Genomic DNA, 26913 nt, shown 5'->3' on the forward strand with positions numbered 1-26913 from the left:
TTTCATTTCTAAAATATGACCAAAGATGTGCCATTTCCAAAATCTTGGGTAGATTTTGAAATCGAAACAAGAAGTTATATTTATTAACTTACTAAAGTATTTTGAGAAACACTATTTCATTGAGGTAATTATTATGACGAAATGCTTTCCCATGGTTTTCATCACCAAAATTGATGCCTGGCGAGTTTGGGTGAAGTTATTGAACGTATTTGATGGAAAGAAAGTGGTTGGTGTGATTGCAGAAAATAAAAACTTTCGTAACCAATTAATTGGATACAGAACCAAAGAACTTTAAAGTTTTTTTTTTTTTTTTTTTTGGTAAGAACCAAAGAACTTTAAAGTTTGTCATCGATAAGTTGATAAAGAAAGAATACTCATAATAGAAATTCACATATACTATCAACTCAAAAGTTTGCATGCTTATAACTGAAAATGCACCTCCTCTTTATAAAGGGCCGAGATAATACACTAGGAATCATTAAAATAGGAAATGTTAAATTAGAAAATACTAAATTAGGAAATCAACTCGAATTACAAACCTACTCAAATTTGAAAAACAATCCTCTAGCCTTTGACTTCTTCTTCTTCTTCTTCTTCTTCTTCTTCTTCTTCTTCTTCTTCTTCTTCTTCTTCTTCTTCTTCTTCTTCTTCTTCGAGTTCGTTAGGAGCCGAATGTGGCCAACAAGGCCCGCCATGACCGAAAGTTACCCCCTTTCCTAATTCCCCCACCTACCCACTCCCAAGAGAGAACGGTGGCCACGAGGGTCTCACCCTAGTCGAATGAGTTGATCATGTTGTGGCCGAAATCTTCTTTACATGCGTGAACATCAAATGGTTTTCGGTGGAATTTGATGTTCCCGTGTAAGAAGGTAGATCTACCCTTTTCAACCCATATCGGTGCTCTGAGTGTGCTCTTAAACATCCTTCCCATATAGAGATTAACTAATAGATAAACTTACACAACAATTAACACATTTAGCCCACAATTGGTATGAAATCTTGGATGGAAATTGGAATACACCATCCTTTCCTTCTATGCGGTTGTGCATAACCTCAGATTTTCATTTTGTTGGGTATTTATATGAGCATGTGGATGTCAAGATCTCCACTTGAGCCGACCCTTCTCTAACTCTTCCATCCTCTCGGACCGACCGCCATGGCCGCGACGAACATGTTGCTGAAGCTTTCGATGTTCTTCAATATCTTGTCCCGCCCGCACTTGGGACTTTGGTCAAATCAGAAGGACGTGAAGGTGTTCCCGCCGACATGCGACCGCATCGAGTGCCCGAGCTTCGATGTCGTACACGTGGGCGACGGATATGAGATCCGGCGGTACAATTCCACGGTGTGGATAGCCACTGCTCCTATTCCCGGCATCTCGCTTGTCGAAGCCACACGCTCCGGCTTCATCCAGTATGATTCTAACTCTCTCCGTTTCATTGCCACTCTTATGTCCAGGTCAAGTCATGATCGAATCATGATCAAGTCGTGTCCGTGTGTCGACAATTGCAATCCTTGCTTTGCTAGCTTGTACCGCAGAAATCTTAAGATTCCAGAGTACATTCCCCGCTCCTTTAAATTTTAAATTCCTCCTATTTAGCTTAGCCAAAATCGCTGCGATGGCGTGCGCGGAGAGTTCTCACAAGATTTATGCCCAGAATGGTTATACTGATTTACCAAATTATGATTTGTTAAGCCATAACACCCGATAATAGTATGCTACTTTGCTTTTGTAATCGGATCCCTAGCATTATTCGTGCCGTAATACGGCTGTTCATCTAGATTGATTTAAAGGGATCCTAGATCCTTCATCGGTGTAGCTGGATCAGGACAAATTTAATTAACTTAACAGATTGCAGCCCTTGTAACCATCATTTCTGTGCTTTTCGACTTCAATTTAATTGGAATTAGTTCCCCGAATCAGCTTAGGTTCATGCACAAGAGAGCTCTGATGGTAAATTTGAAAGTCACGTGGCATCTTTTTATATAATGGTTATATGTATTGACAAAGTATTGCGTTCACATATGACTCAATTGTATTGTGGGGATTGAAACTTTTGGGATGGCCAAAAAAGAGATTTTACATATTTGTTGATCATCTTTTCGTCATTCAATCCATCTTCAGATCAAAGTTTCGCATGCAACAGGACTGAATTGATTCAATCATTTTTCATAAAACTCCATCAGGAAACTTATAGCCTAGAACTAGATCTTCATTTTTTGTTTAAAAAGCTCGCCTAATTGACTCTCAGGCTATTTGACTACATACAAGGTAAGAACAGCTACCAGAAAAAGATAGAGATGACAGCACCGGTGATCACCGAGGTCTCTCCAAGTGACGGTCCGTTTTGCGCATCCTCGTTTGTGGTGAGCTTCTATGTCCCGAAAGAGAACCAAGCGAACCCGCCCCCGGCGGAAGGCCTCCATGCTCAGAGGTGGAAGCCCAGGTACATTGCCATCAGACAGTTCGGAGGATTCGTCGCCGACTATGATGTTGCAGTGGAGGCAAGCTGCCTTGGAAGCCAGCCTCAGCGGCACCACATGGGCTAATGCCATCGAGAAGAGCCGTGAGAAAGAGAGCGGCACCGGCACTTCGTCATACACGGTCGCGCAGTATAATTCTGAGTTCGAGTTCAATAATAGAGTGAATGAGATATGGATGCCATTCGACTTGGATGATGCTTCCTCCGTATGAGTGAGAGAGGGAAGGATAGAGAAATCTCTCTAGTTTTTACATGCGTTTGAGGTTTGTGGAGAACCTGCACCTTCTTTGCATGCATGCATCTTACCGAAGATATGAATAACAAAGTAGCCGCCATGTGACATCCTACTTTGATATGTTGGTATCAAGCACCGTTTTCTTGTGAGTTCTCCATATATTTTTGACTTTTTCTCCGATTGAAATTGAGATTTATCTAAAATGCGAAATGCTAGCATCTATCACAATTATATATTTTAAGTTACGAAATGAGTATTAAATTATGTCTCGATTTTGAATCCAAAAGAAAATCTAAATTTCAGAAATTAAAGAAAAAGGAAATTTAGTGCACGAGCGAAATATAAAGAAATCTACCGCATGATGGACTGAGGGGCTGAATTTGACTTTTCTTATCACTTACTTATCTCTTTTCTGCAAATACCTTAAATGAATTAATTTGTATATGAATGTATTAACCTATACATGTGCGACTTATCGGTTTTCTCCAATTAAATTACCAACTAGTTTTAATTTTAACTCTCAATTGAGTTCTTATCAACATTTAATTGATTTTTATTAAAAGAGTTATAGGTTTTTCTATTAGATTTACCAATTTTTTTTCGTTGCTTATCAACCATTAAAAATTAGCACTTCTCTTTAGAAATTACCAACCTGAATGAAAGTGAATACCAATTTTTCTTTGATTAAGTCGCTAACTAGTTCTGTATTATCAATTCTTATTTTTGCTACCAACATTTATTTGGTATTGTTAGTTACTAACTTCTCTTATCTTTTACAAACTTTTATTTATCATTCTTATTAATGCCTTGATTTTCTCAACTGGTGGATGAGATCACCAACTTTTATTTGAGTGGCTTACCAATCTTTCTTTGATTAAGTAATCAACTATTATTTGGGTAAATTCTAATTTGAGTTGCTTAACTACATTTATTTGGATTTTTGTTTCAAAATTTACCAACTTTTCCTTTAAGTTATCAAGTTTTATTTGCCTTACTTACCAACCCATCAAATTTACAACTCTTTCAAAAGTTACCAACCTTAATTAGAGTAACTTACTTTTCTCTAACTAAGGTACCAAATAACTTTGCATAATCAACTTTAACTTGAGTTAGTTACCAAGGCTTAATTGATTTTTTAGATTACCAACTAAAAACTTTTCTTATCTTCACAAAATTTATTTACCTTTCTTAGTAGCATCTTGAACTTACTAGCTATTATATGAAATTATCAACTTTTATCAGAATGAGTTGCCAACTTTTCTCCAATTACATTATCAATTACTTTTTGTTACCCACTCTCATCAGAATTGCTTACCCCCATTTATTTAATTTTTTAGTTATCATCCTTTCTATTAGCACAAAACAAAAGTTAGTGAAGTAATATAAAAATTACTGTTTTGCAAACTATAAAGAAATTAGTAATTTCATAAAAGTGTTGGTATGTTACAAACAAATTAAAAGTCTTTTTTTTTTTCACTAATTGTATTTTGACACTTACCTACATTTGTTAATAGTTGTCAGTACGGAAATAAAATTCCTATATGGTGATTTGGAACCAAGAATCCTACTTATAATATAATTTGGGCAAACTATCGAGTATAAGTACTTAGAAGTTAAAACGGAATTTTGAAGAAATGGCATGTATCCAAGCATTTCTGCATAAAATGATTTTCTAAATCTCAACCTTTATATCCAAGACATAAGTACAGGAAGGAGTAGCAATACTCATGCATTAAAAAAATTAAAAATTAAGAAATGATTACATGACTGTTTTTTATATATTGTGAAAGTAACGGTCTATTCTAGATTACAAAAAATCAAATCACAAACAATTATAAATTGTTGTGAGAGTCACTTCTTTAAGAATTTGTGATTTACAATAAACGGTTATTTTCACGGTATCTAAGGACTGTCCTTATACTAACAAAGCCCTAAAAAATTTGTATGGACAACTGAAAACTAGGATTGAGCCCACAGCCATAGGTGGTGCAGCTCATCCGCAGGAGGCATCTCCTTCATCAATCTGTTGAACGATTCGTCCCTGCACAACGATGCGTTTGTTCGCAGAACTGGCTCAGAGCGGCTCATCTCTGGCATGGCTCTTTGTCTGCTTCCTTCGAAAGAGGACTGGAAGAGGTTGCCCGACGAGTTCGGCGAAACGGCAACCGTGGAATCCTTGCCGGTCAGCTTCTGGACAACGGATTTGAAGCTGGCCACGTCGGTTTCCACGTACTGCGTTTCTATGATCACCACCTTAACTGGGTTCGCATTTCCTCCTCTGCCCGACATTGCTGGAGAAGAATTCCTTGGGACGGTGTAATATAATCGCGAGAAGATGAAAGTGGAGAACAAGAGATCTCTGGTTCTGCTATAAGCGTGGTTTCGGAGACTTCCTTTTGGCTCGTGTTCTGAAGAAAGATAGTTGCTCGCGTCCTATTTATAAGCGGACGACTCGACCGCGGGGAGAAACAGCCAACGGAGGCTTTTTCACGTTGGAGTTTTATGAGAGTTTGAACATGAAGGGGTCGTCTGAAAAGCAAGGACATAGGTTGACCACCGCAGTCATTTTAGTTGATTTTCATAAGCAGTCTAGAAAGACCCGAGAGAGGTGGGGCCAAAATTTACGTGAAACAGAGAGACGGGAATCGATCTCATCTGGCGTCTATCAGGAGACGAGCAGAAGAAGACTAGACGTGTGAAACCCGACGACAAGTCAAAGGCAAGACCAGCCACACTTAATAAAGCGCGTGCTTCGCTCCCTATTTCGGGCTTGGGATTCATGTAAACACCTGCTTTCATGCCCCCGATGAAATGTCAAGTTGTCAGTCCGGAGGAGAAGGCTGGGCATTTAAGGTGAGTGATGCTTAGTTATACAGATTTTATGCAATGGATAGTACCTGATTAAAATTATTCAAGACTTCATGTAGCTAGGTCCATCTGAACTAAGAATACTTCTTCACACAAAGATAATTGATCTCACGACATGTACAAAATAAGTTGGTTTGGATTAATTGAATCTATCTATTTATGAGATGGGAGCAATGATAAATTTTTTAAAGGGAAAAAAAGTCATTCATCAAAAATTGACCTTGTCTAGTGGCCAGCAAAAGCCAGGTGATCCTCATCTACCACGGTAAAAAACAAATAATAATAAAGAAAGAATGAAATTTTTTGAAATTATCCACATCAACACCGAATGTGTTACATAAAATGGCTGACGTTCATGTTAGTAATTTACAGCCAAGATCAACTAAATAGACTCAATTAAAATTGTGAAAATGTTTATGATTCAATTAAGTGCAGTAGATTTTGGACCAATCATTTTTAAATATAATGTATCAAAGGTGAAATGTGAAATTCAGGTTCACTGGCAATGGACCGTATAATAACTCCAAAAGAAAACTATATTCTACTACAAAATTTCAATGGGCGAAGTGATCATAAAGAGATGTGTGACACGGAAGCTTCCATCACCAGCTAGCTAGATGACCAAAATTTGAGTCCTCCCTCGCCTTCTCTATGATTTCGCCCAGCTGCTCTTTAGCCCATAATATTTGAGCCGAAACCTAAAAGCAATCTCTAATATGGGCCTCTAAATCCTTCACAATTTTGAGAGGATCTGTTTAAGCCCAATTTTCGAAAACTCATCGCAAGTGCCATGTCTTTAAGATTTTTCTTCCCCGGGTTCATCTCAAACCATATGAGTTGATAATAGTCCAATGCTGAATGAATTTCCAAGGAGTCACACAGAAAAATTAAGAAGTATCTATTAGCCCAGATATAAACTATATTTTTATAAAATAAATCACAAAGGTGTGGATTTGTGTGGTGTAAAGTAATAGCAAATTGATCACACGATCATAACATGTGCAATCAACCATTATAAAGATGTATTATGCTTTAATTAATTTCAACCATACACAAAATTTGATAAATGATATTATCTTAAAAGCCCTTGATTATGGGGAAAAACCTTAGGTTTGAAACAATATAATAAATATACAGTTAGAATACTCTATCGGTTGAAATTGTCGTGATGATGGGTTAGATTTACGAAAAGCCTTTGTTTTGAAAATCTACCCATAAGCTCTATTAATGGAGAGTAGATATTCTGTGGTTATAATGTCTTCCTGATAAATGAAGGTATATTGGTCATCTCTATTCTAGATTGGTTCTACCTTTTATTTGATTCATCGAAATCGGGAGCAGTGTAGCCACAGCTAGTAGGTTTTTTACCCCCAATTTATATTAGTTATTGAGGGCTAGAACTAGGATTATCACATAGGAAAAATTATGAAAACCATGTTCAACTATACTTCCCATGTTAAATACTCTCTTCATATTTCAAAACTTACAATTTCCATCTACATTTTTAGATTAAATTTGAAAATGCATCACTCACCCATACATATTTAAGAAATTGCCACTTTATTTGGGGAGTTAACCTGCCCAACTCCCACCCATACTCTCTCCACCTCACTTGAGAGGCTTATTCAACTCAACACTTCCACCACCACGTCTCCCTCTCCATCACGCACACCTCCGCTTCTTCTTTGGATGCCATCGCTAACCTCAAATCTGAGGCGGGTGACTGCCACCACGCCAATTTAATGTGATGCCCTATAATGTCATGTGTAACATATGTCCATTCCTATATCAATATTACATATAAGAATATGCATAAATGTATATGCATACATATAGACGTAGATGAATATGTACATTCACAATAATATTAGTAATGGTTGTATGAATACAAACATCCAAAGGAAAACATAAGACATTACATAAGTCTTGCGTACGAGGTTAGGATTTCCTAGCATCACCGTATTTACATATGAAGAAACATTTGCCTATACCATATACAAACTATGACCCTACCGGAGGGTTTATAACTTCAAGCACCATTACATCACCCTTATCATCAAAATTGGTGGACCATCAAACCCTCTCAGTAGCCCCACCATTGCCATTAATATAACTATACCATGCGACAAAGTGATAAGAGGAAAGTTGTGATAACGTGGTGTTAGACTTAAAACATAGAGCTGAACCTAATTTATTCTACTGCAAAACCAAATCCAACGAAAGACTGATGGTCACACATGATAGATATGTAGGGTGGGAGAAGGATCCATCCTCACGAATTTGTAAAATAAAGGTGTGAGATGAAGCCCGATAAATGAAATTGCAAGGTCTAATGTAGTAAATCATATTATCACTCAACCCACTATTCAAATTCTATAACATGAATTCAATACAAGTTTAAAATATTTGCATATATAAAATGAAAATGAGTAGATATTAGCTTCTTAACATGATATGCAAATGAAAATAAAAGTAACATAAATTTTAATGCAAGCATGATGGTCACATACTAGCTCATTCACAGGTGAATATCTAAACCTACTCATCAGTGGCTTGAGGTCATCTTAACTAACGAAGCATCATCGCCACCAACTCATGGGCCACAAAATCATAAACTCATCTAACCATGTCCGAGGCCATCCATCACGAGTCTACCCTACATTAGTGACGATAAATACAACACTCTATACTCTTATGATGATGGTTATCTCTTAACCGACTATTCAAGCCATATCATATTTCCCGAATGAGAGCCTCGAGCCCATCGCATATAAGATATAATTGGACATTATGTCCCTACAATTCTGTAGAGGCCCATCTTAAAATGTAGTACATCGGGATTTTTCCTAAAGTCTTGTACACAACTCATCCTATAATTTTCATATGTAAGGTCGTGCCTTTATAAATTCATTATAATTATCAAATATTAAAACTAATTTTCTATAGTTCAATGTATCCAAAATTGCATAACTGCCCCTATAAAGTTTATCATTGTACAATTTTTACCCCTAACTTCCAATCTTCTCTTGATCAAGCTATATTAATTAATTAAATACCTAAGTCCATTCATTTGTTATTTGAGAGATATTAATATTTTATTTACACTATAGGCATGCCTCCGAGTTTATAAACTTACCAAAACGGCATACTTTTAAAATTAATTGTGCAAGTAACTCAAATTGTGACTAGTCAGATAAATTGTCTAAATTAAAAAATTATTTCTGAGAATATATTAACTATCTATCATCATAAGGTTTCTAATTCTATGATTAGCCCCAAAAATTTTAGGTTTAGCATATTGGTTCTCTAACTTTATGAAATTACTACTTTGCGCTTAAAGTTTCAAAATTAGTTATCTTTAACCGGTTTGATTTCCTTTAATTGATCTAATCTAATAACCGACTAGTTAATACTTAAGACTATAAAATAAATTTGTTGAAAGAGCCCTCTCATTTATACAAATTTACAAATTTTCACCTAGATTTCTTAAAATTACTTAAAAGCCACATTTAGGCCTAGTTTTACCATTTTCGCATTTTTCCATCCACGTTGAAATAAATATTATTTTTTTTTATAATCATTCAAAAATATCCTAAGCAAGAAGAGAACCTTTTAAATTAAACCAAGAGACCGTGATAGTTTAATATAAAAGACATCATCCATGACATATCACTTAAACTTGGTTTAATCTTTAAGAGTGAAAGTAAGAAAAGAGAAAAATGAAATCACCCTCGTTTGAAACGAGGCATGTCTATAGTGTAAATGAAATAGTCATTTGTCTTAGCCTTACGTACTTAATGTAATTAATATGGCTTAATTAAGTGAATGTTAAAAACTATAAAATGATAAATATTATTGGGGCAATTATGTAATTTGGAAAATCTGGAATTATGGGAAATTAGTTTCAATTTTTCTAATGGTTAAGGTGAATTTAATCATGGCAAGGTTGGTAATCAAAATTATACGAATCACCTAAGTTATAGAAGAATTGATCTCGTAAAGTTAAATTAATTTAAACGATATATGAATTTCATTCACATAAATCTTATATTAAATGATGATGGCATGATGAAAAGAGGACGAAGGTTTATATGCTGAAAGGTATGTAATTATTTGAGTGCCAATTTGTACACGAGAAATGCCAAGAAATTAGTTTGTTATTATTTGCAATTGTGGTTACCCAAATACACGTGGCATTTCTAATGTCGTAATGAATTGTGCGTAAATAATGCCATGTACTAAGCAGCTATGTCACGGCCTATTTGCTAAACAGCGAACTCACCTACATGAGTTGTGTATAAGACCTAGGAAAAATATATATGTTCTATTACCTAAGACAGGGTCTCTAAATGGTTGTGGGGCACAAGGTTCAATGACTTCTTACATGTGACAGGCCTATGACTTACATATGTAATTTATAACATGGCTTGAGTAGCCAGCTATGAGATGATGATGATGATGATGATCATCATCATCATAAGAGTGTATAGTTGTGTATTTATCATTACTGGTGATGAGCATATCCATGATGAATTAACTAGGACATGGCTAGATGAGTTCATGATTCCATCCCTCATGAATTAATGGTAACAATACCTCGTTACTTGAGATGAATCTTACCTAGAGTAGAATAGGGCTAAATACTCAATTATATATATATATATATATGTGTGTGTGTGAGATACTATATGGTAATTGCTGCATCATTATATTATATATCATATTTTTGCATTTGAATGAATAATTACACGTCACTTGATAGGTTATTTCATTTGTATTATATCATGGTAGAAAGCTAATATAGTTGCTCATCTTTATTTAATGCATGCAAATATTTCAAGTTCGTTGAATCTTGTTGTTCCAATATCAAGTTGAGTGGTAAGATGATCTATTTTCTTATAGATTTGTTGGATGGATCCTCCTCCTGCCCTACATTTTGGAGCACCTGTATATTTTGATTGCGACTATTTGTACGCACATGAACCTGGATTTGTAGTAGTGTATATTAAGTTTTGTTCTACTCTTTTTGAGTCGACGTTGGCTTACCAGACTTATCTTTCATTGTTTTTGTAGCCTTAAATGGCTTATTAAATAGAAGTTAGTTGGATCATTAAGAAAATTCAATGGTCCACGCGGTCATGACGAAGAAGGTGACGAAACGGTGAGGCGGCGCCAGCAAAGACAGCATGTCATTATGCAATAGGTTCATGTTATTGCGTGTGGGAGCCATTCTTAGTGTAGGCATCGTGGGATGTTCTTAGGACACTTGTAATTTGAACGATTTGCCGTAACCATTCTTGCTTTCAATTAATCTTATTTATTTTAAGCGGATCATAATGAGCATTTGTCCGGCATACACGGTCTCTTGGGATTGGTCCATTGCAAGAGACAAACGGAACGCGATAAAGCATTGTCCTCTTTAATGGACCACGAACAATTGCTATATCGAATTGACCAAGGGCGATGTTTCGCTCCTGTGGATATTTTCACATTGTTTATTTAACAAAGTGACATGCGTGCTTACTTAGAATTCTCCTAAGCCGTTAGTTACAAAATGTTCATCTTAGTCCCACAATATAAACTTGTTGAACTCCACATGTGAGGTTTGTGTCCCATGAATTGAGGAATCCCTCGATAACAAGAAACAGAAATTAATCGTTCAATATCTGCTCATTCTCCCCTCCTCAATTCCCAATGAACAACATGATCTTGACCTATCATTTGTTCAATTTGGTCAATCCGATACTTAATTAACTATTTTATCTTTATGTTCCCACTGATACATAATCGATAATAAACCTGAATGGCTTTTTTAGGTCCAATTCCATCAATTTTTGTTAAATAAATCTCAAATAGGATGGTCCAAGAATGAAATATCTTGTACAGTACCTAATACTGCACCGGGATTGAATAACAATTAAACTAATCTAAGTTTGACACGATGGAGAACGGTAGCCCTAATCTAATCTTGTTCAAAGTGAGAATCAAAGAAGGTCTACATGGAACTGATGCATGTACTATTTCATAATGACACAACAGCGTTTAATCCATCAGATAAGCCCCACGAGACTTGGAACGTCCACTACACGTCTTGGGTTTCATCAAATCGATCAAAAGCCTGCGATCAAAAGCAAAAAGAGATAGGTTTTAGGTAGTGCAGCAGATTCCTCAATTCATCAGGTGGGTAGTTGAAAAGGTGACACGATTTCTGGTGGTGTGCACTATTTTGGACCATTAATATTGAAGTCCTAGTGAGATTCTGTGAATGTGATACGTCTTGGACGGCTTCATTGTAACATCGTTCAAGACCTTTCTAGCGAGCTAACAAAGGAATTTCCTCACATGGACTAGGTTTACGAATCTATCATGCATTAGTGTTGCTTCACGTGATCAATAAAACATAAGTGTCCCTCACTTTCAAGATGATTCACGCAAAATGTTCCTTCGGGCAAAAAATCCCATGCGTGATCTACAGAATTGTTTCCAAATTTATGTTCTCTAGGACTATTTTGTCCTTTTTCTCTAGGCTTTAATGGAACGTAGCGAAAACAAGAAAGACTCAACCAAAACTTGCAAGCTCGTTCATCCAGAGCGCACACATGAAGCCTAACACACGCACACGCACACAAAAAGAACTCTCGATTTTATCAATGTTCAAAGGACAAGCTATCTTTGCATGAATAGAGGAGCAATACTTGCAACTAAAAACCCTAAAGAGAAGAATCCAAACTGGGAAACAACTACGTAGAGATAAATTGGGAAAATGAATATTCAAAGGGTAATCTAATCTAATCTGATCTGAGCTATTTTAATAAGTTCTAGAAATCAAATAAGATCATCGAATTTCTATTATAATCCCTAAAATCAAACACAAAAAGATATAAAACATCAAAAGGAAGCCCGGACGTTATGACTGGTGGGTAATTTAATTTTAAAAATAGAAAATAAAAAATGGAGATCTAAATGCTTTACCATACTGCTTTTGGCCCTGGTGGTTAAATCACGCTCTCTCTGTGTGCTTTAAGCCTTTAATAAGTGTCTCGGGAGACATGCTCCGACCAAACATCCTCTACATCTAAGAACAACATGTTGTAATGTCTACTACATCAAATCGGACCACATCCCCACACTGAAACCAAGTGGACTCGACAAGTTTCAGTGATAAAACGCAGAATGTTATTATTTTGTGGACAAGGTAGACAAAATTAATGAAAGCGCATCCACCATATAATAACTATGTATATATTATAATTTTTTTTTTTGTAAATATAAGATATATATTGACTTTTAACCAAGAAGCTATATAGCAAAAGACTCGGCACCAAAACTTGCACTCAGGAGGATAGACAAGTCAACCCGAGTGGAAGGGTGCTGAGAAAAGAAAAGAGGGAGAGAGAAACAATGGCAACCCTCAGACTAAGCAAAGGGAGAACCTAACTCCCCCAAAAACACTGCACATGAATAACAAGAAATGGTGAAAGCAGTGGCAACAACAAACCCAAATTACAGGGAAATATCGGACAATACAGGAGAGAAATGGACGGATCAATTCCCCAGTTACGTTGAATCCTCCTATTTCTTGAAGTGTCCGCAACGTTACTAAAAGTCAAGGCTTTGTCCTTGACGACTTTGACGAGGTGGTTCTTCAAGGCCGGAATAACCAAAGCTTGTTCCTGAAAGAGAATATTGTTCCGCATTTTCTAGATCATATGGCAAAGAGCTCCAAAAGAGAAGCAAGCAATGCATTGAAAGAATTCATTACCAGAGAAAAACTTCAAGGCCTATTGGAGATTATCCTGTCAAGTCCCGTTCTGCCAAGAAAGGTTGCATATAGCAGCCCAAAAAGAGGCATGGCCAGTGGTAATGCGACATCCAAAAAATAAATTATCAATAGAGTCTGGCCTATATTATAATTTATGCACTACATACTATCCATCACCATAAGAAAGATTAACACCTATCCCTTTTTTCCCCAATATCTATTCAAATTAAGCTTTCTCTAAAAGTAAAGGGTGTGTTTCTATCTGTCAATGGAATGATTAAAATTACGGTAGAGCAAAATATATAATCAAAACCCTTATTGTCACAGAAAAATATTTCCTTTTTAGCTTAATGCATACATTGCTTGGCTAAAATGAAAGAAAAAGATATATTTGATGTAATTCATAATTAACTAGCTAGGTTGTAATTGATATGCAACTATGTATAATTATATAATGTTAGATTAGTCCCACTAATGCCCAGTCAATGTCAACTGGGTCAAGTGTAGGTCGGCCCCGCCGACCAAAAAGCCATACGAAAATGACCCTCAAGTCCATGTGTTCCAGTCTGGTCATCCGTTAGCCCCTCGCACCATCTCTTCCTTTCTATTCTATTTTTCTAATATAATGCAGAAATCTTTCTTTTAAAAATAAAGGGTCTACTTACTAATAAAACTTGTGATATAATTTTAAAAACAACTAGCTTTTTTATTGGAAATATTTTATTATTACATCATTTGTTTGCAACGGAAAAATACCAAAAAAGTCTTAAACATATTATATTGGTATCAAATCAGTTTTAAACATTTTAGTTGGACCAATTTAGTTCTAAATTTTTTTCATATCGATACCAATTCAATCCATCCAACTAATTTTAGTTGGCCGGCGCTAACATGGACATTGACTGGTTGGCCAATGTTGACGTAGCAGTTTTTAAATTAGTTAATACATTACTTTATTTTGATAGAAATAATAGGATGGTCCATACCAAAACGGGCGCAATAAAAAAAAAACTCGTTTTTTTATTAGTTCGTTTATTCATAATCATTAACTAATTCATGATAGAACTGATTATACTCTATTTGAATAAAAGATATTTTTTCTTTGATTGATCAATGTGTGATATTCCGAATCCTCATTACTAATGGAATCAAAATGATCGTGGATTGATCGAAGATCCTTTCAATTGGCTAGAATCCGTTACTTGAACGAAACTAGATATTGTAGAATCATATTGAATATTTTACGATACATTCCGTACCTTGCTAAAAAACCGATCCTTGTTTACATTTTTTTTCAATTTTTTTTTCTTGTTCCTTTTTCTTTTTTCCTTTTTTTTTTACTCTTCTTTCTCCTTGGATCCCCATAGTGGCTGGTGAGGCTCGCCAATCATCAACGAGGGTCATGGCCTTCGCCTGGCCTCGCCAAGGCCCAAGTGAGGCGGCTTCACCCAGATTTGGGCAACTAGCCTTGCCCTGGCCTTGCCACCCGCCACCCTAGGTGAAGCCGCCTCACCTGCGGCCCTAGGCAAGGCCGGGTGAGGGCCACAACCCTCACCGGCCACTATGGGGATCCAAGGAGGAAGAAGAGGGAAAAAGAAAAAGGAAAAAGGAAGAGAAAAATTGAAAAAAAAAAAAAAATTAAATAAATTATTAAAAATTGCCACATCAATGGTAGCCGAATGGTTGGCATCCACATCAGTGCTAATCGGTCAAAGTTGGCTAGATTAACTAAATTGGTACCGATATAAAAAGTTTTAGAATTAAATTGATTCAATTAAAAAATTTAGAACTAAATTAGTATTAATGCAATAGGTTATAACTTTTTTTATACTTTTCCATGTTTGAAACACATACAAGCATTTTTGGCCTACCCTAATTAGGAGCTAGTCTACTTCCTCTCTTTTTTCCTGATTGATAGGAGTTAATCTACTTAATAATTTAAAGTTTTGAATTGGAAATCTCTAGTAAATATTTACCATTCGATAGGATATTTAAATATAGATACATTCGATAATATCCCGAATAGCAATCCTCAGCCAAAAACAAGATTTTGACCTAAAAAATAAAGATTGATATTTTCAGCGTATTATCTCCTTCATGCTAGCTGTAGTCAATACAATGAAATCAACATATTTTTCTAGAACTGTGGTCAAAACTGTCCCTGGGCACTAGCTAACAAGATTCTGTGAAGTATATTATTTCGGTAATAGTCGTCAAAGAGGGATATCAATGTGCAAAGTTCCTATATAGAAGGGAATTAGTCTCGCGTGATCGAGGAGTGATGATTTTTTAGGTGTTGCGCCATGGGCAAATTCAGTAGTCCTGCACGGCGTATTTGAGATACACCGGCTAGAAATCATCCAGCTTGCCTCCCAGAAGATCTAATTATCCACCATAAGTTTCCTTCGGTGCTCATCTTACCTTTAACTCAGAACATCCTATCATGCCCTTCATGCGTTTTATGAATAATCGGATCTATCGCCTGAGGAAAATTGTGTTTCCGCAGGGCCGATGTGATCATTTTTTCAGGTGCTATATCATGCGCCATGTCTTAGAAACCGGACGCGTTAGACTTGAGGTTGTCTATCTTCTTGTTGAGTCTCTCTCGCCTTCTTTTAACGCTGAATCTCAAGAACTTTGTTCATGGAGGTCAAGATGCGAGACCCCACATTCTTCTCTCTCTCTCTCTCTCTCTCTCTCTCTTTGAAAATTAGTTCATACTTCCACATTTAGCCCTTGCTTTCACATGATGCTTCCATGTGCCTCCCATCTCATGCCCATCCGCCGAATGGGCCATTCTTATGTTATGTTTAACCTGCCCTCTCTCTCTCTCTCTCTCTCTCTCTCTATAGAAGAGTCGAACTTCGATGTGGGCACATGATCATCTGAGCTCTCCAAACCTACGCAAAACTCATTGACCTTTTCTCTGTTTTTATCGGGGATTGCATGCATGCACAATGCAAACAGAAATAAATACACAGTTAAACAAAGAAAACGGAAATCGTAAAAAGAAAAGAAAATGAACATCAGTTAAACAAAGAAGGGTCCCCATGCATAGCTTTCTTGGAGCATGTAGCCTTCCCATGTTAGGCATAACTTTTTCGAAAAGTTTTATATTATTATCAGTACTTCAAGATGGTTCGAATGAGCAGAGAGCAGATTCGATGGGCTCCTACACGGCAGTTGGCAGTTTTTTCAGGTGGAGTCGGTTGGTCTTCGAATCATTCAGTCGATTTTGCGAAGATCGAGACTTGTATGTCGAGCATAACCAGTGAAGGTTCCATGCTCTAGGGGTGTAGAAATCATTATTAAAAGCACAACGAGGCCAAGTTGAGACTAATGCAAGAGATGAGAAATTCTGCACTTTTGGCCGGCATATGGCCACTTGACCTTTGATTTCGCATGACAAAAATATTGCGGTCAAATGTTATGGTCCTCTGCACATGATGGACGGCAATCATTGCCAATCGCAATATTTATTCGTTTTTGCAGAAGAAGGCACTCGAGCATTTTCAGATAACAAAGTAAAACCCTAAAACATGAGAACCCATCACGGAGTATCATGGAGGGGGAAAATATATGATTGAAAGAAATAAAAAGAATCCCATGCAGCATATATTCTATTTAATCGGTATGATGAAGTAGACTAAAGAACATGCTCAACATGCACTTGAGAAAGAAAGAAGAGAATCTGCTATTTATATTATATACCGACTAGTTCCTACCCTCTCACTGATTACACATGAAGTCCGATTACCACCACGGCATATCTCTCGAACCCGATCGATAATTAATGGGTGTTGACTGTTGAGAAGGTTGAAAGTCAGAAATCAAATCAACAACAATATAATATAACCGCCGGCTGAGGGACTTGTTAATCAAACATGAACAATAAGCAAAGTGAGACGAGACGAGGATAACTTGAGATGCAAACAGGTCGAGGTTGACAATGATGGAGATAGCAAATCTTTGAGGGTAGCAAAAATAATTAAAGAATGAAAAACCATGTGAGGCGCCATGTGGACACGTGAGTCCATGAGAATTATGCGTGCAAGAGGGCACAAAATATCTGCACATGAAGGGCTTCTGCACCATCCTTGCGGAAGCAAAGTGGACCGCCTTCTTGTAATTAGCATATACATGTATGGCTACTCCGCTGGGAATTGTGCAAATACATATATCTCTCTTTCTATAGTCTATAAATTTGATTATCATCCGCCGTCCCACCGACCTTTGTAGTTTTAGTGGTACCATAACCCGAGTTTTGTCATATTTCGAACCTTGAATTATTGAGTCAATGTCCGCGTAATTTCTCTTTCTGCACAAGCTCTGCTGGAATCAAGAATCACACCCAGAAGAAGCACTTTAGTAATGATAGTGTGTGATCTAAGTGATCCAATCTGATAGGATCGGATGGTGCTGTCAATATCTTCCATACATATGTCTATACCATCAGCCAATTATTTATATAGTCTTAAAATTTATTTTTGGGAAAATGACATAATTTGTTTCTGAATTTTGGTGCAATGTACAATGTAGTTCCTCAACTTTTAATTTTCTAATGTGGTTTCTAAATTTTAAATTTGTTCAATGTAATCTCTGAACTTTTGATACATGTTCAAGTTAGTTTCTAAATTATACGAAATTGTTCAACGTTATTCTTATCTTAAATTAATGGAAGGCCTACATTGTAGTTTAGAGACTACATTGAACAAATACCAAAAGTCCATGAATTATATTAAAAAAATTAAAAATTTATGGATTACATTATACATCATATCAAAGTTCATGTTCTATCATTATCATTTTTATTTTTGCAACCCTAACCGAGTAGTCTCTAAATTATGAGATATCTCGATTCAATATGATAAGCCACATGCATTTGCTTTGACTAAAATGATGGATGTGAAATAAAGTCCTAAATCGTGTGAAATCTCCCACTTATCACGGGATCATGGGTTCATCATTATCATCACCTGCCCAATGATATCACCCCACTACAACAGACGGCTAAACAATATCTCTCATATATGTCACATGTATGCGCGAGTAAACGGCCTTCGATCCCCAGGTGATCTGCATCGACCGTGTGTTATACACTGCCCCATGCTTTCAAAAGCAAGCTCGTCGGTCTTGGTCCTTTTTAGTATTGGAAAGCATTATGAAGTTATTAAGCTGCTAAAGATAAATATGGTCGACGACCATGATTTGAGCACATGAGGAGGATCTTTGTAAAAAATGGCCGCTCTGGAATTTTGTAAGAAGAAGCGAACATATATCATTCATAAGAAGTTGATTCAAATAATGATGGATGTATTCTGTTGATCAGTAAGAAAATTTAAAAATTGTAGCTATCAGGTGAAACCATCACTTAATGAGTTGTACAAGAGTTTTCCCCTCTTTATATGTCGATTTGACTCTACTTGTATAAGAAATCATTAAGATTTTGTCAAAATATTTTTATCTCATGATTTGTGAAGATGCGCATCCAGTGATGAAGGAATCGATATGTACATATGAATGCGAAAATTCATCGTCAACCTCTTAGACATAACAAAAGCTAAAAAAATAATAATAAATAAATAAATAAAATAACACCTTCTTAAAGATAGGATACCCCACCATAAACTGATTGGCTGAGAAGGAACGCTTAAATGATAAATTAATTCGATCCGAGTGGGGAAAGGATAAAAAAGAAATATGGATCAATCAGTGAGTGGATGATGTGTCTTCTAGTTGAGAGGCGTTCAACAATTTCTTTAAGGGTGTTGTTGCTCTAATCTCTCATGAAGATAAAATATAAAACTGAAGTCTTCACACCTTTAAGAGCGGTTCAGACATCCGACGACACGTAAATCAATTTATTATAAGATACTTCTGGTAATAAGTATGAAAGGAGGGGATACATCACTTAGCTCATGAGTGGAAGATTACAGTCCCGTTTCACTTAGTGTACCACAGATTTAAGCTATTTTATCGATTGTCGGTCGGTCCACAAAGGAGAACGGGGACCAAGGGATCTCTGTCGTCAAAAGGAGATGAGAAAATAACGACCGGAGATGATCATCTCCTAGGAGGTGTAAATCATTTTTGAAGGACTTAATCTCTATTAAAATATTTAAATAATAAATCACGTCTTCATTTAATACCTTCGTCACCGTTTTAGTGATCAAACTCCATCGACAATTGTTAGAACAATGGTGTCCGAATGCAGTTTGGAGTCCTACAAGATGTTGCATCGAGCGAGGGAAAGATGGTGGTCGACGGCCGTGTCGACAACTGATGAAGCTTCCATGTTCTCACCTCTTTTCGTTTCTTCTTTCTTTTGTCCATTTTTATTTAATGTTACACGTGGTCTTGCCCTTCCTTGTTTTTTGAGGTGGACCCTAATTTCCGGTTCGTCTCTCTACCCTCTCTCTCCCCCCCTATATATACGTGCCCTCCTCTCTCCAATTCACTCCTCACTCACTCACTCACTCTCTCTCTCTCTCTCTCTCTCTCTCTCTCTCTCTCTCTCTCTCTTCTCTTCTCTCTCTCTCTCTCTCGTCAAATCCTCCATAACCAAACAGAAGCAACCAATATAACTTCAAAGCTTCATCACCCACCAACCCAACTGAAGAGTCTCTCATCCTTCTCTCTGCCTAATTCGTGCACTCATCGAAGGCATGACTCCAGTCGCAGCAGCCACATGGATCCATCACTCCTCTCCTCCAATCCCATCCATGCCTTCTTCTTCACCTTCGGTTGAATTGGGCTTGAACGGGCCCAGGAAAAAGCCCAGCAGAATCACTTGCTCTCTCCAAACGCCCCCCAAGCTCCTCCTCCCCAAGAAACCATTGACTTTCCAACCGTCAACGACCGCCGTTGCCGCTCCTCCCTCCACTTCAAAGCCTCGCGGCAAACAAGCTCCGGTACGATGGAACTTGTTGCAGAAATTCGCGTCCATGGCGTTAGAGGCCGTCGAGGACGCCCTCGTCTCCCGCGAGCTCGAGCAGCCCCTCCCCAAGACGTCCGACCCGCAGGTCCAAATCTCGGGCAACTTCGCTCCCGTGCCCGAGCAGCCCGTCCTTCACTCGCTCCCTGTGGCTGGCCAGATCCCCGACTGCATCCGAGGCGTGTACGTGCGGAACGGGGCCAACCCGCTCTATCAGCCGGTTGCCGGCCACCACTTGTTCGACGGCGACGGCATGATCCACGCCGTTCATCTCGCCGACGGCTCCGCCAGCTACGCCTGCCGCTTCACCAAGACGCACCGCTTTGTCCAGGAGCGGGACCTCGGCCGCCCGATCTTCCCCAAGGCCATCGGCGAGCTCCATGGCCACTTTGGCATCGCCAGGCTCCTTCTCTTCTACGCGCGTGGGGCCTGCGGTCTCCTCGACCACGGCCACGGCATCGGAGTTGCCAACGCAGGCCTCGTCTATTTCAACGGCCGCCTGCTCGCCATGTCAGAGGACGACTTGCCCTACCGCGTCCGCGTCACTGCCGACAGCGACCTCAACACCATCGGTCGCTACGACTTCGGCGGCCAGCTGGACTCCACGATGATCGCCCACCCGAAGGTCGACCCTGTCTCAGGCGAACTCTTCGCCCTCAGCTACGACGTCGTCCGGAAGCCCTACCTCAAGTACTTCCGCTTCTCGCCTGACGGGAGGAAGTCACCCGACGTTGAGATCCCCCTTGCGGAGCCGACAATGATGCACGACTTCGCGATCACCGAGCAGTTCGTGGTGATCCCAGACCAGCAGGTGGTGTTCAAGCTGAACGAGATGGTCCGCGGAGGATCTCCGGTGATCTATGACAAGGCTAAAACGTCGAGGTTTGGAATCATGGACAAGTATGCGAGCGATGCATCTGGAATCCGGTGGATCGACGTGCCGGATTGCTTCTGCTTCCACCTCTGGAACGCCTGGGAAGAGCCGGAGAGCGACGAGGTCGTCGTGATCGGCTCGTGCATGACGCCGCCGGACTCGATCTTCAACGAGCAGGACGAGAGCCTGAAGAGCGTCTTGTCCGAGATCAGGCTCAATCTGAAGACTGGCAAGTCGACGCGGCGTCCCATCATACGCGACGAGAGTGAGCAAGTGAACCTGGAGGCGGGAATGGTGAACCGGAACAGGCTCGGGAGGAAAACCCGGTTCGCGTACCTGGCCCTGGCCGAGCCATGGCCAAAGGTGTCAGGATTTGCGAAGGTGGACCTGGCGACAGGGCAAGTCCGCAAGTTCATGTACGGAGAGCAGAGGTACGGCGGCGAGCCCCTGTTCCTGCCGAGGGAGGCGAGTTCAGGGAGCGGAGAGGATGACGGGTACGTGTTGGCGTTCGTGCACGACGAGAAGGAGTGGAGGTCGGAGCTACAGATCGTGAACGCCGCGACTCTGGAGCTGGAGGCGACGGTCCAGCTCCCGTCGCGAGTCCCCTACGGGTTCCACGGGACGTTCATCAGCGCCGAGGATCTGGCGAAGCAGGCTTGAGATTGAATTACGATCAAACCGCAATGATTAGGGGAGTAAGTGAGGAGGATTTTACAGAGGGATGATTTGCATATACGTCCCCGGGAATCTTCCTCACAGTCACAGAGTAGCATCTATCTATTTTTGTTGATGTTATTCGCAACTTGTTCGAAACTTGTCTTTCTCCCTTGGGCGAGAGCGAGAGATTTTGAGGAACCAAGCTCGTAGCTTTGAGAATAGTTTCAGTTTGGTAGGACTGAGAGCTCAGCTGGTTTCTGCTTATTCTCTCGCTGCTCTGTTTTTCTCTCTGTTTTCGTGTATTTGTGTAATAAAAACGTTACAAGCACGTGACCATATTTTGTACATCTCTTTCTTGACTCTTGTCTCTCGGTCTTGCTCTTCTGCTCTGTTCTGCTCTCCTCTCATTTCATAGCTTAATTTCCTAAATTTCCATCGTCATGCGGGTCCTGCATATATCAGATGCATATTTCATCGTGGCTGTCCCATAAAGTATCTTCTGAATACATTGAGGGTTATGCCATATGGAATATGCCAATCGAACTTTTCTTGATTTGGACAAAAGAATAGTGAATTAACCAATCATGTTCCAATGACAAAAGGAAGGGTGCGTAGCTCCTTAAGTTTCCATGCTAAGACAGATCCTCCACTCATGCAAAAACAGCACGGCAGCAACCAAATTTGGTCTGATTTATCTAAAAGAGAGGATTGAAGTCCTGCACTGACTATTGCCAATCAGATTTATCGTACTAATATACTGATTACAGTAATTGATCATGTGAACATCTGATGAATTCCTATAAGATTCAATGCCTACTATTACAGATTGACAATAGATCATGACTGGGACAGACATTGGACTTGAAGTACTAAAAAGGGCAAGCATTTTATAAAAATAAAATAAAACTCTTATCACTCTGTCGGCAACCCCCTCTCTTAAAGAAATTTCATCTACGTGCTTTCAGTTCCTGTCCTAATCTCTTTGTTGACAATCCTCTCTCTCCCCCAGAAGTCTCTCCCTCAAAGACACTTCACCTACAGGCTCTCAATTTCAACTAAAGCTAAGAGCCTGCCTTGCTGTGCCTTTCTTTTCTAGGCCTTGATTTACTGTTTTTTCTTCCCTGGTCTAATTTGGGAGTCATTTTTCACCTTGTTTGGCATCTTCTTTTCATTCATTCTTGTTGCTTTTACTTGTTCGGTGTGGTGAATAAATCTATTTGCAACTGAAAATATCGTGAGAATGTCGTCACAAGTTCAGCCAACGGGATGCTCAAGACCTGATTTTATGACTTCTCCGAGATTTTGTGGAAGCTCTCCTCTCCTGATTTAAGTATAGATCTAAATTTGGGTTCTTTTTCAATCTAAATCTAAATCAGAGAGTTTGTTAAAAGGTTCGATTTACAGTAGTTCAATACGTTGTTCTTGTTGTTGTTGTCGTCGTCATCGTTTCCGTGTTGCGATACTATGTAGGACGCTAAAAAGTCGTAGTTTTCAGAAAGGAAAATCTCAGCGTGTGACTATTACCGATGATTCTTCCCATTGGATTATGTTTTGGTGTTGAGATAAATTTCGTTTTTTAACAGTTCTTTGGGGATTTGCTTCCTTTGAAAGTGTCCATTATTCTCTCGTGTTTGACCATAATAAATGAATGAAATTTTTTGGTTAAAAAAATAAAAGCGTGATTGGTGGGCATTCCAAAATATTAGATTTCGTCAACTGCCAATGAGGAAGCACAGTGTCCTCATACGAGCCAACATCGGAGTGGACTGATGGGCGGCATTGTGTTCTTCTTTTTAGAAAAGATTGATTTGACCCAATAACTGTCTCCTCTTCCTTTTTCCTCTTTTCTTGACAAAGTAAACATGGATTTGGGTCCACTTTGAAGATCGTCTTCCTGGCTATATCATAATTGTGTAATGCTCTATATGTGATAATATATATATATATATATATATATATATATATATATGAATCTTGATGCACAAACTCAATTTACCAAATAATATGGTAGATTATAGATCAATGTTCAAAATAAGTTAGTCATATTCAAGTCCAAATAAAAAATCACCACTTCACTTTATAAATGAATTTCTTGAAATAATATCTCAAGTATTATTTTTCAATGCTTCCTCGAAAAATGCCCCGTTCTTCTTTATCGAATATCTAAATATATCGCTTTCGAAATAATCTTACATAGATTGCTTTTGAAATAATTTTGATGTGATTGATTTTCGAACACAACACGTGTTACAAGCCATTTGGCTTAATCGTAATGATGAATAGTTAGTTGTGAAAATCTATTCCACCAAATAAAGAGAGAATCTTTTGCCTTATTTCAATTCAATGGACCAACATCCATTTCTCGACTTTCCTTTTTTTCCCCTAAGGAAAAGTGGCGTAGAGAATGTGATTATGCCCCCAAGTGGTTGATGGTAAGTAAGCTATGCATCAAAAGATTATTCTACTACAAATTTAATGCATCTTGCTTTGTACTTGTCCTTTTCTTGGGGAGGTCTTAAGGAATGGAACTCCACTCTATGGTGATCAACGCTGGACATTGGAGAGTCGATTCAAAAGGGTCCATCACATCTTCAGGCATCCACAGATTCTTCGTCATTGCTCACCATGGAACTTCCTTTGCTCAGGAACCCACATCTTTCAAGTTGCATCCTGGTGGGGTCAATATCAACACTCGAGGCTTCCATTAATGGAGAGGTTCCTAGAAGTTTGCTTGGTGAAGCTGAGGATGAGGAATGAATGACAAGCATAACTTTTTTAACCAAAAGTGGAATATCCCTCCCCATCCATGTACCCACTTCCCTAATATAGTGGTAGGTCGTTCATGGTGGCCCTTCTTCTTTGGCTCTATAATCTTGGAAGCAACAAGCGTTATCGTTCCTTTTTCTGGCCAGGTGCACTAGCGTTCTTACAGGTGTAACCAGACACATCATTATTTTGTTCCTAGGAAAACAGTGTAATTCTCTTTTCTTCCACTTTAGGTTGGTTTCCTTGGATTTGTTCCGGCGTGATTGATCAAAAGATGGAGAGACGACGACTCTCCCATTGCTTCCCCCACTTTTTTCTTAAGAAAAGACAAGATCAGGAGATGGTTGTGGAAAAAAGGACCAGTTGAAAAAAATGGAAAGGGACTTGACGTTGGTGTTTCTGCTGGTAATCGTGTAGTATCCTGGACCCTAGGGTTTTACTTTGCAGGTATGGCACATGATAAACATGGATGATCATAACTTTGCACACAAGCAACCAAGAGACGTGGCGAAACCCTAATATAGTCATATTCAGATGAATATCTGGTCAAAATTACAGAAAAACAACTCCGAAAATGTATGATTTCCTAAGATACATGCTTTTTAGCTTTGTTCTTCTAGATACGTTGATTTACACATATCGAATAGTCTATTTTATCGATTGAATCCAGAGGTATAAATCTCAAACTTCTTTATTTTTATGTACATCAAAACTCTTTTAACTCTCTTTAAAATGAGAAATTCCCATGACAATCACGTGAAAGATCAAAACTTTTATGAAGGAAATGGAAACCCAAATCCAAAGGAAAGCTGCATAACGATATATTAAACGGCTGGGGCGGGAGACGCACCTTGTGGTGCTCAGATCGGCAGGTGTCCACATATGTTCATTTATTAAAGGAGACTTTTGGTTGGACAATTGCCTAGGTTGCTCACGTGAGATTCAAAAGGGTCAAAAGCAACCGAAGGAGAAAAAGGAAGAGGAAGAGGAAATACAGTATATAATATAATAAATAAATAAAAAGAAGGGAATGAAGCCAGCGACAAGGCTAAGCAATTCATGGACCGTGACGAACGGGATGATGTAATATATGCAGATGAATTAATAAGATAAAATAAGGCAATTATTCGTCAATCAATCTATTATGAGAAGTGCGAGAACCAATCGACTTACCCAAATGAACCAATTCACCATGCTTTCTAAGATTTGAAACAAGCAAGCATTAGCTTTTCGGACAATTTGCATGCCAATGGAGAAGCATCATCTGTCTCTACTTCACTGGTCCAAGCTTTAGAGATGGAAATCATGATCTTGTTCGACAACTACAAGTACCGAACTCTGTAAACCTAAGCTATTGGTTCGCATGGAGTTCACTAAATATGGTAGTTAAATCTATTTTCCTTTACGCTACTGGCTTCCAGAAAAGTTTCCCAAGCACAGCTGCTTTTACCCAATGATCACACAACCAGCGACATAATTCACATCTCTCACTCCCCACATACGAGAAGTACCTACCTTTTAGCCCAATGATATTTGCACGCAACAATATATCAAATTCTGTCAATATCTCGACTTGATCAGTCTCTATAGATGTGCCCTAGCCGCCAGCACCACATGGATTTGTGAATCACAAACATCACCGCCATGGTGATGCAGCAGAAACTAGGATAAACACGAAGAGTCTTATCGGTGTACATGCATGCTTTTTTGAATCTTTAAATTTATCACGTCCCGCGCCACGTAATGAATATGAACATGAAATGATTTGACTTAAAAATAGAATCCGTTTCATCCAAACTACAGGGAACCACTAACTTATGCGCGGAGTGTTACCGAACAATTTCTATCTTTTTTTACAAGTAAATCACTTTCGTGTCTACTCAAGCTGGCGAGCCAAATGACTCACGGGTCACTTGATAATATGTTAAATGTCCTACTCCTAAATTGCGACCATGCACCACACAATTTATTCTATTACTGAGTCGATATCATCACACTAAACGTTGCAAATTCAGATGCTCAACATCTACCAAACGGAGCGTTACCCTAGTGGTCGGGTGCTTCTTCGACCGCACAACTGGTGCCCCGATCTCCCCCGAGCGTGGGGGAGGCGGTAACCTCACGCTCTCGAGCAACTGACGCAAGTAAAGACAGTATAAATTTCCCTCCCCGTTAACAAAAATAAAATAAAATAAGAGCTTCCTTTCGCTCTAGAGTATTCTTCACGAACTTCGAACAAGAGTATGGACAAGTCTTTAGCCGGATTTGCGGGTATTCGAAACGAGAGGAGCATGGACAGCCATGCCGTCCCACTGCAACTGGTGGCCAGGAATC

General features: G+C 38.8%; 3 protein-coding genes and 1 long non-coding RNA gene across 4 annotated transcripts; 3 read left to right on the forward strand and 1 right to left on the reverse strand.

The window, feature by feature from the left end:
* The first annotated feature begins 1156 nt into the window (after nt 1–1156).
* Nucleotides 1157–2695, forward strand: LOC104451607 (heme-binding protein 2-like). The gene is given in 3 exon segments (XM_010066224.2): nt 1157–1413; nt 2253–2508; nt 2510–2695. Coding segments are annotated over 3 exon segments (699 nt in total).
* A 1982-nt stretch (nt 2696–4677) lies between these two features.
* Nucleotides 4678–5007, reverse strand: LOC104451608 (VQ motif-containing protein 10). The gene has a single exon (XM_010066225.3). It carries the CDS (start codon nt 5005–5007, stop codon nt 4678–4680), a length of 330 nt encoding a protein of 109 aa, XP_010064527.2.
* Nucleotides 5008–19831: 14824 nt separating this feature from the next.
* On the forward strand, nt 19832–22160 carry LOC104448637 (9-cis-epoxycarotenoid dioxygenase NCED1, chloroplastic). The gene has a single exon (XM_010062494.3). The coding sequence runs from the start codon at nt 20014–20016 to the stop codon at nt 21814–21816; it is 1803 nt and encodes a 600-aa protein (XP_010060796.1). The 5' UTR covers nt 19832–20013; the 3' UTR covers nt 21817–22160.
* A 2012-nt stretch (nt 22161–24172) lies between these two features.
* On the forward strand, nt 24173–24988 carry LOC120294953. Its single transcript, XR_005552309.1, has 2 exons — nt 24173–24725; nt 24813–24988. It is a non-coding gene; the product is annotated as an uncharacterized LOC120294953 (long non-coding RNA).
* Nucleotides 24989–26913: the final 1925 nt, after the last annotated feature.

This window comes from Eucalyptus grandis, chromosome 6 (genome assembly GCF_016545825.1).
Source record: "Eucalyptus grandis isolate ANBG69807.140 chromosome 6, ASM1654582v1, whole genome shotgun sequence".
Classification (NCBI taxonomy): domain Eukaryota; kingdom Viridiplantae; phylum Streptophyta; class Magnoliopsida; order Myrtales; family Myrtaceae; genus Eucalyptus; species Eucalyptus grandis.

Excerpts from the sequence above, each read along its gene's own strand:
- LOC104451608 (XM_010066225.3), bottom strand. The coding sequence starts at position 5,007 with ATGTCGGGCAGAGGAGGAAATGCGAACCCAGTTAAGGTGGTGATCATA.
- LOC104448637 (XM_010062494.3), top strand. The coding sequence starts at position 20,014 with ATGACTCCAGTCGCAGCAGCCACATGGATCCATCACTCCTCTCCTCCA.